A 12,800-nucleotide genomic window follows, 5' to 3' on the forward strand; every position below is an offset into this window, starting at 1 on the left:
TATTTTGACGTACGAACGCTGATGACATCCGCAAAGCTTCCCAAGAGACCGAGAAAATGTAGGAAGTCTCACACCCTTTAATTATCTAATGCGTTTCTTTTATTTATATTTTTTTCTGAATCCACACCATATGTGTTCCTTATTCTTACTCCTACACAAATTGTGCATTTTCTTTTCTTCCTTACTGTCAGGTGCGCAATTAATACGAATTTGAAGCACAAGTGTAGTATGCGTAACTGGAAAAGAAAATATAAGGAAAAACACAAAGAAAACTCAGACACTGTTGACATTCAGAATGGATGTTTTATTTCGTTGACAAATCAAGCACTATGCTGAAATGAATCGTCATGTAGTATAGAACTGGCGATTCACTTCTACGATGAAACAAAAGAGGCCACGCACCATGCGTTAATTATCACAAGAAGTAGACAAATAGGCCATAAGCTTAAAACATCTATTTTTTTTCCTTATTGTTTTGCTGAAGAGACAATGACCTAACAGACAAAATGGAAACCCCTCGGACATCGCTCAGCGTAGTGTTATTAACTTCGTCTTAATGGCGGCTTTGTGAGTATACAGTTGCAAGCGTTCCCTCGAAGCAAACGTTCTTCAAACTGACCTCGAGCGTACAATCTGTAGAGAGGGACTGAGGAAATATCATATCGACTGATATCAATCTGTTTTCATATTCAAGGAAATTATATTAAATCTGTATCTACTATGGAATGCCAGTGTAAACTGGATAATTTTAGCTTTTCTTTCCGTTCCTTTGACATGTTGTCATTAGATGACCGTCTCTTTTGCATCAACGATCAGTACTTCATCTGTGATAAGAATTTCATTATATTCTACAGTCTGGCTGATGTTCTTGTCTTGACCAGTCAGACTTCGCAATCTGCTCCTCGTGTAAGTGATTGTACTTTCTGCCATGCTTTGGAATATTTTCGGATCACAGGTAAAATACAGTTTAAATTCCTCCCTAAAATTCTCGTGGCAGATAGTGTAAGCAATAGGATTCGCAGCACTGTTTGCAAAGAGAATGATGTTGGTGAATGCAACCATGTCCCAAAATTTTGAGTAGCTTGCCCCGTTTCCAAAATCGAGCCAAAGCCACATAACGTTATTGGGTAACACACAAATCGCAAAGAGAAGGGTGACGACGATGAGCATGCGTACAACTTTGCGCGCCTCGTTTCTACGTGCGTTGTGTAAAACGGAGTTAACAGAGTATCTCCTCTTCACGTTAACACAAGTTCTTAGTTCAAGTCCGATTTTCAAGTATGCTATCGTGATCATACATAGAGGCAAGAGGTATTGCAGAGCGAACAAAGAAGCTGTGTATGCTTTCCTGTACTCGATTCCTGGCCAGTTTTCCTCGCAATAATTGGTTGTCTCGTTCAGATTTAACACCACCACATAAGGAACTGTTAAAAGGGCGCAGACAACCCAGGTGACCACAATGACGACGAAAGCATGCTTCTTAGTCATTTGTTTCCTGAGAGGATATACTATAGCCCAAAACCTATTCAGGCTCACAGCTGTCAGTGTAAATATGGAGCTAAACACAGCCATTGTCTGAATGGGGTACAGAAGTTTACACAGGACTTGCCCATACAGCCATTTGTGGTGATTCTCCTGCACAGGAATGTCAAAAGGGATGCAAATGCAGGTGATTGCTAAGTCTGAAGCCGCGAGGTTTAACACGAAGAAGTTTGTTACGGTTCGCATTCGTCGACGCCTCGCGATCACCACACAAACCAAGGTGTTGCCGATGACACTAATAAGGAAAATTATGGCATATAATGAGAGCTTGATTCCCTTGATGGCGGATGACTCGCCCGAAGTTTCTTCTGAGATGTTGACGTCTATAGAGGTCTCATTACTCGTGGACATGTTGGTTACCATATCGGTGAGGGCTTTGAAATAAGGGCTACACTCAGGTTTAGTTAGTTATGTACCTCAACGAGACCGCTATTTGCCAAGTTGCTTCTCTCCAAGTCCGTCTTTCCAACAGAATCGTAGAGTTTGTGCTCTGGTGATCGAAATGTTCGATAACACAATGAAACCCCAACGCAATAACTGTTAAATCCAATCTGAACTTCTACAATACTGACGCCAAATGTGACCGAAAGACCCCTTCGTCGAACGCACCAAGGTTGTAAAGCTTCTGTAATTCAATGGTGAGAAGACAAAATACGAAATTAGAAAACTGTCTGATCTCGATTGGTTGTAAACATGACTTCGCACGTGTTTTCGAGAATCTTTCCTCAATACATTGACAGACAGAAGCTACTCATTAACAATGTCAAGGTCCTAGTTATTAATAATAAATTAAGACATCGAGACAATAACTCACGCAAACAAACTTAGACAAGAAAAGGAAAACATTCTACTTATGGCGAGAGAACCTACGTGCTTGAGTGAATTTCAATTAACCATAAGAGCGTCGCCACACAGCTGTGGGGGAAAAGATATCCATAATTTATTGACATAGCAATTATTTGATCATGTTTTAATAATGGCAAAAAAGTCGGAAAGTACGAGATCATTGTTATATTCGATGTCAAGGGTATTGGCAGAACAAAAGATAAGGCATTCAAATGAAAGTTGGAGGAAAACACACATACACTAAAACCTCATACTTTTCTGTAGCAAGGCAGATAAAAAATAAATATATAACATTAGTGGAGAGGTCCTGAACCAAATTTATTAAGACTAGGAAACAACTATGCTTAAACACGCATATTCAGTTGAAGTTTTGTTATGCGTTTACGAAGCTATTGTTTGAGAATTGTAAATTAATCTAAACTTAACAGATGTACAAAGACTTCTTTTCGTTACCAGATTGATTTATGCAAAAGTATGAAGCATGTCGTGGGTGCGATATGGATTTACGCTGAATGTTAAAAATGTACCACTCATGAAACAAGATTTCATAAAAATTTGAACATGGCCTTCATATGATAGACACATAAAAGTTTATTGAAGAGAAACACATTAATGCTTAGTACATAGGAAATTAAAGTCGAGAGCAAAATTAGACTGCAAAACTATAATGTCTTTCAGTTTATATAAGGCGGACGGAATATCTTCATCTACATGTATGGAGTCGTTCATTGCGATCACAAAACATTAGTTTGGTAGGGTAAGAAGATATCTCAGAGGGAAGAGTATCCGAGAATTTAACGAGGATATAAGGGCTACCACGGAGGTGTGAGTCATTGCAGTTTAAAGAAATGGCCTTAAAAAAGAAAACAACAACAATAACAAAGAAACGGGAACGTTTCCTGTTATATTTCCCAGATGTGCATACCGATACGTTGCTACTGCGTTGCAAGTAAACCAGAGCGAAGCCTATTCGATTATTTTAAGTAGAAAAATACATTTGAAGATGAGTTAATAGAATGAAAACCACAATGATACCAATAATTGCAATAATGATAATAATAACATTGATAAATACATATACTGATAACGATTAAAGGGGTTGGTGTAATGGAAAAATTTTAACAAACAAACTGTAGATCTCTCGTTATCAGTCATAGAGGTCTCATCTGAAATGACAACCACGTATCATCGACTTATCTGATTGGTATAGTATTTTACTAGCGACCATGTGTTGTATACCTTTTCGCTTTACGCAGGTTTTCCCTATTCTAAAGTTGCGCAGCCACCCTAATAGCTTATACACCTGAGATCGTAGAACCCTGTTATCAGCCGTATGATTTGTTCACCTGTAATTACTTGAGATGAATCTGTAGAATGACATGCGCATTTGGTTCTGGTGTTTTCCTAGATTGTTCGTTTGTTCATATTTTTGTTACTGATGTTGTTGTTACTGATGTTGTTGTTACTGATGTTGATGCTGCTGTTGCTGTTTTTTGTTATCAATACGCGAATACTCTGCACGATTCTTGCTAAGAGACGCAAACGACTTATGGCGATCAACTCCGCTTGAAAACATGCGTCGTTAACTTTAAACCTCGGGAAGCTGTGGGTTTAACTGCTTGAAAGCCTACTTCAGTGATATTGATCCACGAAAATAATCCTCTGAGCGTGTTTCCTGATAGGTTTATGATAAGAAAGTTGAAATAAAAATAACCTTATTTATAATGTACTTTGTACGCATCATCTGATACTGAAGTCAATCTGATCCTTTTTATAAGCTTATGATTTACTGCCCCGTAAGTTTTAGCACGAAAGCTGTATCGAGTTTCTCAAAAGTGTTAGCAAAGAAACGGAAGTACCCATTTTCTTTCCTAAAGGGAATTGGTGAAATTAAATTGAAAGAACATTTCCCGAGAGAGTTTTCTTGAAAGTCTTGTTATAACTTATTACAACGGGGAACGAAAACCACCAGGCGAATGTCGTCAACCAGAAATTATAATTCCATTAATTTGGAGGTCGACGCGATTCGGTTTTTCTGTTCGCGAATAAAGAATTTGTTTTTAGCACTTGCTGTTTACTTTCAAGAGAACTGGGTGAAAGCTCTAATTGTGAGCTGAGGTGACGAACACAATTTAGGTTAAAATGAAATATTATTGGAGATGAATTATTGGCTGAAGTATTGCACTTATCGAACCAAAAATATTTCAATTCCATAGGTTATGGGATTGAAATATTTGCGGTATCTATCTTGCGTACTTAGCACACACAAAACCGCCACGCAGTCAAATATGTATCTTTGGTTGACTGTCAAAAAGCTTAATAAACGCTACGCAAAAATCTGGGACCATTCGAAATTTAGTACCACAGTAAGGAAAGGCAAGACCAACCGAAAGGAAATCATTGTAAAAATATTTTTAGTTTACTCCAAACATCTTATGGAAAATCATGACATATATCAGGTGTATTTTAGAGTCACAACCATTAATGGACGGTCATTTCAAAACTAGCGATTTGTATGCCGTCATCACAGTAATGTGATGATAGTACGTGAAAGAAAAGGCTAACATAACTTGTAAACCTTAGGATGTTTGTCGAGAAACTGTCCAATTAGACTCCGGTTTCCGCGTGTGGCAATGATCAGTAACATATACTGTGTACGTGATAGATTAAACATGTTTTTTTACGACCCTTAGAACCAAAAAGTCGTGTAAACTATCAAGATTAAAAGGGCGCTTCTCCACTGAGATTTAGTGGCAGGTTTGCGAAGTTCTTGGTCAATGAATTGCTGAGATTTCTTGTTAATGCATCGGTGTGGTGTGGACATCAGGATGTCTTGATTAAGGGTTAGGGTCTTAGTTGGATTAGTTACGAGATTCAAGTTTGGAGTGACACTAGCCAACAACGAGAACTAAACAAGCAACAGAATTTCCCCATTCATTTCGCAGCGAGAGTTTCATCACAAATAGTAGATATAGTAACCCTCCTCCCTGCTCTTGCCTCCTTTATCGTTTTCAAAGCTAATAAAACGGCAAAATTTTCAACAACTAGGTAGAAAATTATGAGGATAGAACTGGCCGGCCAGTTAGCCTATTCGAAAGGCTGGATCTTAACGACCTCTGCGACAAAGCCATATTTTTTCCAAGATGGAATCTATAAAAGGTGTTTGAGAGAAAGATGTAGATAGGAGCTGGAATGGATTTTAAATTGATAGACGCGATCAGAATAGGATACTCTATTGGGAATGAAAAGTGTTCTACTGACCAGTTTTGCATCGGAAAAAGTCTTCAGGACATCAGGACAAGGAAAATTAACCCTTTTTTTCATTTTTTGCGTTTTTATTTAATTATCATTTCCATTGTTTTTTTGTAAAATGAAAGAGAGGTTGCAAACTTATACTCAATTCTTCAGAAGCCACAAATAGTTGAGCCTTTTATCTCAATAAGCTGCTTTCTAGAACTAGTCAATTGCGATATAATCAACAGATTTTATCGATAAACTTTAACCAATCAATTTATATCAGATCATGCTATCCAGACATCAGACAGGAAACTGTGATTTGTTATTTATTGGACGATATTGAAAATGCTGCAATTGATTTAGAAGAAATGCGGATAATTAGCAAAAGTATCGAGAAGAAAGCAGTGTTTAGCACCGAGGTCGACTCTGTTGACAAGACCCACGTTCACGGCATTGTTAGCATGATTTTGTCCTATTGTTTTCCAAGGGAAAAGTAAGATTTGTTTATCTACGCCGACAGCTGCCATAGTTCTTGTTCGAGCTACTATAATGGTCAAACCGGATAATGACCATTTGATGTGCCTCCGGTTAATTGGAAACAGTCGCTGTGCTTAATGATTTGAACCTGTTCGAATATTCAGTAAAAGCAGGTCAATAAAATTTCAGCCCAATAAAGATTCTATAGTACAGTTAAGATCTTGCCAAGGGCTAAACACTTGAGTTTAATACCAAGGAAATTCACGAGTATTTGTACTAAATCAGCGAAAATGCGACTGATAGCTTTAAGCAAACAAGAGAATGGTTTTGAAATTTTATGAATCCTGCGAAATTCAATTGATTAGACGGAACAAAACACCAGGACAAAATTTCTGGGAGTTGTATTATTCCCGAAGAATGCATTGGAGAATGCTTAAGTATGTGAAGTGACGCGAGATGTTTTAGTTTTACATTACTACTCCATTATTGCCTGACTTGGAAAAAAGGTTTGAGGCATGCAGGTTGAGAAATTCAAATTCTAGATTTGCAAGAATTGTTGTCATCATGCAGTTGTGCTGGCGAGCTGCATCGCAGCTCAATAAACCGGAATTGTGCGACTAATTGTAAATGTGCTTTTAACACTATTATGTCTGGTCTAGCTACTAAAATTCGAAAGCATCCCCTCGCTCTTCACGAAATTACATTTTTCAGCTCCAAAGAAGTCTTTATCAGTACAACTTTGCCTTCAGTTCTAGCGCTTCAAAATCGTAACTTGTGATGTAAGATATTCGTCGTAAATCAACAATTTGCAATCGCGAGTTCAGACTGATTGAGAACTATCAACCAAACATAATAAATGATGATCGTCTCGAGACAAACAATTTTCAAGCCACTTACCGACATGAAAATTCCTTGCGAAGCTGGAAGCGAAATCGTATAACTTTAGTGTAGTTGGTTCTACTCTTTCGATGTAAACGTGCCTCTTATAGTTGTAATGGTTTGACGTGCTCAAACGTCGCACTCTCCATCAGTGTTTTTTAAAAACTGTGCTATACGATACCCCGGTCACGTTCTTTTGGTACGAGATCTTAGCTAGAGAGTAATTTTAACATGTAAACGCCTTTACTTCAGCGAGGAATGTAAGTGATCAGAAATTATTTTCATACGGCATATTTGTACCTTAAAAAGCGGTTTGAAGATGAATATTGTTTTGTCTTAACCTGTAATTTTATAGCATCCTAATTGGTTCAAAGTAAAAGTAGAATCACTCAAAATACTTTAAAAAACTGTATACAATTTGTTTTCCTTGAGTATACCGATTGTAATTTATGTTTCTCGGACATGCTAATATCGCAGGGTTTTCCTTTTAAGTGACGAAACCGGCGAGAGTACAAGCACGCCGTGAAAAATGAAGTACCTTTCGAAAGTATCGTGTGAGTTCTTCATCTTAACTTTGACAACAATTCTGGGAGCAATTCATGATCATAGACGTTATATTTCACGTTCTTGAGCAATATTTAAACATGAACAAAATGACAAGAATCTTGGTTGACGAGATCTATTTACGAGTCATAGACAACTTCTCTCTGCAGTTTAACTCACCTTAACTATGTGCGGTGACTCTTGAAGGTCTCAATTCAGCAAAGATCGCACGAAAGATTTTTTTTATTGTTTTCTTTCCGATTATACCTGCTAATTAATGAGAGGAAAGTAGATATTACTTAGTTCAAAACAGGAGGTACGTTCTTGAGCCAAACAAAGATATATTCATTAGCGGTATTTACTCAGGAGAAATATAAACAAGGGTTTGGTTAATCGGCTGAAGGACTAATGAGCAATTGAAGAAAAACAGGCATGACGAGGGTCAGACGTAAAGCACCATTGAAAAAATTCTCTTAATACCTGCCAACACCGGAAGTTACTATAATGAAAACTCTCATAAACTTGTTAGAAAGAGGTTTCCTGATCTCCTCGTCGTTTCGTGCATGATTTGAGAAAAACTTGACATTTCCGACAGGAAATACCGATCCATGTAGTCTTAAGGTTGATGGGCGCTAGTAAATATAGAGCAAATGGCTTTGAAGGAAAAATGTTTTGCAATTTCTATAGGCAAGTGCTTGGTGAGTTATCAAGACGAAGTTTAAGCGGCAGATTTAGAAAAGTCTTTTAGAGTAGAGACTTTCCGCTTGAAGTGGACGAGTGTGAGATTTTCATTTGAGGAATCGCAAATTGCGACAGAATTCTATGGAAAATCAGGAATGACATGCATTCGTAAGTGTCGCACTGCTGATTCGCAAATGGGCCGATCAGTTGCATTGACGGAGTGGAAGGAAGTTTAGGAAGAATAATATGGTGGTGCAATAATCGCAAAACATGGAACTAGTTCTCACACAATATCACTCGAGCATAACGCAATCTCCCTCTGTTGATAGAAACGAATCAGGAGACGGCGACACAACGCACCCGAAACCTCTGGCCAACTTGGGGTCATTGTGACTACGTGATGGCGGGTTTTAGGAGACATTTAGAGATGGTTATCTGTTGCAGGCTATCTAGCTTGTTTCTCGAATTCTTTCGTTTCACATTGGGTGGCAATCTTTGCAACTGGCATCGTTAATCGAAGGACAATGTTCCTTTCTTTCTATCTCATCGGGCTTGTGTGTGTAAGTGATAATTGCATGTATAACTTCCTGCCTCTCTTAACGGGTATCGAAGTGGTCTCTATCTTACCAATTCAAGCTGTTACAGAATGAAAATAGTAAATATAATTCGCTAAGTATGCCTTACTCAAGAGGTCGAACAGTGCGACATCGTTCAATCTGCATGAATACCAATTAGCGCTGGTGTTTTGTATAAAAGGAAAGCTGTGACATTTACCGCGTCGCTACAAAAAATGTTTTGATTGTTACTTTGATCGAGTTCGGTTACTTTTTGGTTTTCTAAGTGATTTCTTTTAAAAAATTGCCGTCAAAATGTTATTACGTTTGGGAGGAAAAAAAGGGCTGGTTGTCGAAAAAAAGGCCCACCTCTTTCAGGGCTTTGTTGAAGTAGGTTAGCATCTTCATTGGCAGAGCGGATGTCACCCTCTCGTTCCCGTGATGTTCATTCCTTAAATTATTTCTTACTTACGAGAACGTACTTTTAAAAGTAATTGGGAATCACTCGAAGCAGAGCAGAATTCGTGGTTCCTCGCGGGCCCAAAAGCAAAAGCAAACTGTACTGTTCGAGATATACAACTATTGTTATATTGAAGTGCTGTCCATAACGTCCATAATTGCAATTCTTTGTCGTCCCATGAGAAGTCTGGGGAGCCAGAACGTCGAAGCTATTGACCGAACCAAACAAATAAAACAATCTCACTTTGTGCGCATTTATTGTGTGAATCAGCTTGTGCCAATAAGCCCCGTGCATTCGCTGCGTAGATCATTGCAATGAAACAAAACTTGTACAACTCCTTTTTTTCTTTGTTCTTCATGACTTCTGTGGCACTAACAAAAATCAACGACCTACACAGATGTTTAATACATTTTTCAGCCCAATTTTTTCAGAATCTTTTACTTACCAAGGCATGATTGCAGCTTTATCAGTGCTTTAAATGGGGTCTGGTGTATCTTTTTTAATAACAACGTCCCTTCTGAATCCGTTGTCATCAAATTAACTGAAAGCCTGTCGAAATTTTCTGCAGTCGTTTATTTTAGCTTTCATGGTCAACTAAAAACGCTTAAATATGGAATCCCGTCAGGTGTTCTCCTGAAGATGCAGCAATTAGCATGTGCTCTCGACTGATGTTAGAGAAATGTTTTTCTTGCCGGGATGATATTTTGATATACAATACTGCAGGTTCTTAACATCACTGACAATAAATTTTCAAGTCTCTTGAAAGAAGTGATCGAGATAAAAATAATCAATATCGCCTATTGTTTTCCCTGTAATGACTGGTGACATATGTTTTGTGATCTTGCTTCATGGAGTGATAATAATACGCTCTCATGTAGCCACGATAATCTCGCAATTGCCTAGTGTCGCTCATTTGGTGGCTCAAATCATGATCAATTTTCGAACGATTAACCAGAAAAAAAAAAAAAAAAAGAGTATCATCGAAGCATGCTGGTTGAGATAAATGAAGCCTTAAAACACTCTACAAGAAAACATCACTGATTCTTTGCAAGAGCGACTTCGGAAAGACAGGTTTGAAAGTTATATAAGGTGAGGTAGAATGTCATAAGCCAATTTTCAAAACATCTAGTGATTGTCAACATAATAGTGGCATCTCACATAACCTTCTTAAATCATGTAAAAATATAGCATTGGCGATGTTTATAATACACATTCGTTTCATTTAGCCGCCTTAGAATAGATTCACCGGTAAAGTAAGGCAACCTGGATTTCAGTTACTTTTACTTTAGCTCAGATAAATTTTTTAATAAATGACCGCAAAAAAAAAGCATGTCAAATCTGCTAAGACGCCGGGAGAAAATATAGAAGAGCAGGAAATAAGTTTCGTCAATTATAATGACCGAATGTAGAAAAGGTTCCGAGTAGCTGAAATTTGAAAGAGATCAATTACTTTCAGTAATATTCATCCTCCGAAAGAAAACTTGAGAATAATCAAATGAACATGCAGATCAGGAAAGACTTTGGATGTCAAAGAATTTTAGAACATTGCATTCGGGGAATATTTTTTCAAGTCAACTCAGGGAGGAAAATACTGACCACGCACACAGAAATTTAATTTCTATCAAGGCCGTCATTAACTGCTCGTTATTAGCTTGTTACTGGCTCCAGTAGACAACACACGCAGTTCTCCTAAAACAATTAAGGCATCAGAAAACAAACGTTTAGGTCCCCCGGACTCCTATTCTTCGCTTTAATGGATTAAAATTATTTGTGTGAATGAGATGCTAAAGGTATCTCCCTCAGGCCATGCTGACAATTAGTGTTGTTTATAACAATTGGACGATGCAATTCCGGGTTGTGAAAATTGCCAATGACACAAGGATTTTAAATATCGTTCGGCGTCAAGGCTAATCAATATCTATGTTCCTTTACGGATACGGAAATGTTTTTATGCTTGGAAAAAAATTAGTTGAGATTTTATTGAGTTCTAAATTTGATGAAAAATTAGCATGAAAGGACGAGTCTTCTTTTGGATAGAATTCTGAGCATGCTGATAAATCACCCTAGTATATACCTTACATATACACGAAATTATGACACAAAAGAAAACTGAGTGATATAAATGTAGTAAGCGATAAAATATGTCAAGAAATAAATAAAAACTGTTTTACAGTTTTCAACTGGTTTCCATGTATTTCAGCGTGATAGAACATCGCTCTTTGAAAGGCGACTTATCCGAGCTTTCATGTTTTCCACTCATTCATACAAGTATTGTGTATTAGCCCACCAACTGGTCTGACTGCTTTGCAGAAATAACTAATACAATCTTCCTACAGTGAACATTCAGCTTACGTTTTGAACGGTGTAGTAATGATACTCAGTTAGGAGTCCTACCTTTTATTTCTTCTCGTTGTGTGTGCAAGTTTTCTCAAGAGAAACGCACTACGACTAGGATCCTTCCAGAAAAAATGTTTGCTCTAACCTGAAGGAAGACAGAATGCCCCTGTTCTATTATTCTTTACAGGTGGCACTGATAATTTTACGTCGTAAATCACTTAACGCACGTGCTTGTCACTTCGCTATGGTTACACGATGACAACTTTCTTTCAGTGTAAACAAATCCATTATCCACTTTGTTCTCTCAGCAGACATTTAAAGCCTCAGGGTTGAACAGTAATTTCAAGCAAAACAAATGGATAATGAATGAGGTATTTTTGGATAAATTAGAAAACAGAGAGATGCAAAAGTGCGAGAACAAGAGCGCCGATAAAATTATTTCACCCACGCTTGCTTTGCGAGAAAAAAAAAATAAACGTGCATTGAGAAATAGATGCAAACTGAATTAAAGAAAAAAACAACCTCCGCTTAATCTCCCGGACAATTATTTTTTACGCTCGCCGAAAATAAAACTCGTAGATTTTTTTAAATCTCCTGGCAATATTACTCAACCCTTGGTTTGAGCTACATATGGTTTAAGAATTGCTTTTAAGAAAATAGTCAATCGAAATGGATAGATAAATACGTTAGTTAGTAGAAAAAAAACAGCTGTATATGTATAAAGTAGCCAAACATGACTCTTATTTAACAAACAAAACTCGGCTGCAGTGACTGATGTGGCCTTCCACACAAGGCATCGGAAAGGTTATCAGAGCAAGCTCTTATTTTTCCACTCGAAAGGTAATCGATTTAGTTCCTGAGGCTTGCTCCATTGCGGTGACCGAAGATCGCCATGATGAGCTAGCCGCGATAGACCTCAGCATGATCGCAGTCGCTCTAACACAGTCATGATTAGTATGAATTTTAACAGTTATGCCAGGTTATATTTTTCATCATTCCTGTTTTTTTTTCTGTTTTGTTTTTAAACACGAAATTTTATATACTATACAAGTGTTAGCTGAGTTTGATTTTTCTTACCATACGCACACTTGCAATCTGAGTGTGAAAACCTTTAAAACTCGCACTGTCCATTTTGTTTTATCTTTGAGGATTTTTGTCTCTGCTCACGTTACAGTAACGAAAATTACTGCGCCTGGCGTATTTGCAAACCTTTGCTCGCTTGTTCCGAAATTTCACTTTCAATT

At 37.6% G+C, this 12,800-nt stretch overlaps 1 protein-coding gene across 7 annotated transcripts; it reads right to left on the minus strand.

Annotated features, from left to right (window-relative positions):
- Positions 1-283: 283 nt before the first annotated feature.
- Positions 284-11,741, minus strand: LOC113682075 (orexin receptor type 2). 7 transcript variants are annotated; one of them, XM_089208590.1, is made up of 3 exons: positions 11,614-11,698; positions 2,413-2,457; positions 284-2,167 (listed from the first exon to the last, which is right to left on the minus strand). In XM_089208590.1, the coding sequence occupies exon 3, from the start codon at positions 1,903-1,905 to the stop codon at positions 784-786; it is 1,122 nt and encodes a 373-aa protein (XP_089064716.1). In that variant the 5' UTR covers positions 1,906-2,167; positions 2,413-2,457; positions 11,614-11,698; the 3' UTR covers positions 284-783. The 7 variants fall into 7 exon arrangements, with proteins under 7 accessions (XP_089064716.1, XP_089064713.1, XP_089064717.1 ...); XM_089208587.1 differs by lacking the exon at positions 11,614-11,698 and adding an exon at positions 7,000-7,595; XM_089208591.1 differs by lacking the exon at positions 2,413-2,457 and having other exon boundaries at positions 11,614-11,741.
- Positions 11,742-12,800: the final 1,059 nt, after the last annotated feature.

The sequence above is a fragment of the Pocillopora damicornis genome, chromosome 6 (assembly GCF_964200805.1).
Source record: "Pocillopora damicornis chromosome 6, jaPocDami1.2, whole genome shotgun sequence".
Classification (NCBI taxonomy): domain Eukaryota; kingdom Metazoa; phylum Cnidaria; class Anthozoa; order Scleractinia; family Pocilloporidae; genus Pocillopora; species Pocillopora damicornis.

What these genes read in the sequence shown, in the direction of transcription:
- LOC113682075 (XM_089208591.1), bottom strand. Translation starts at nt 1,905, where the DNA reads ATGGTAACCAACATGTCCACGAGTAATGAGACCTCTATAGACGTCAAC.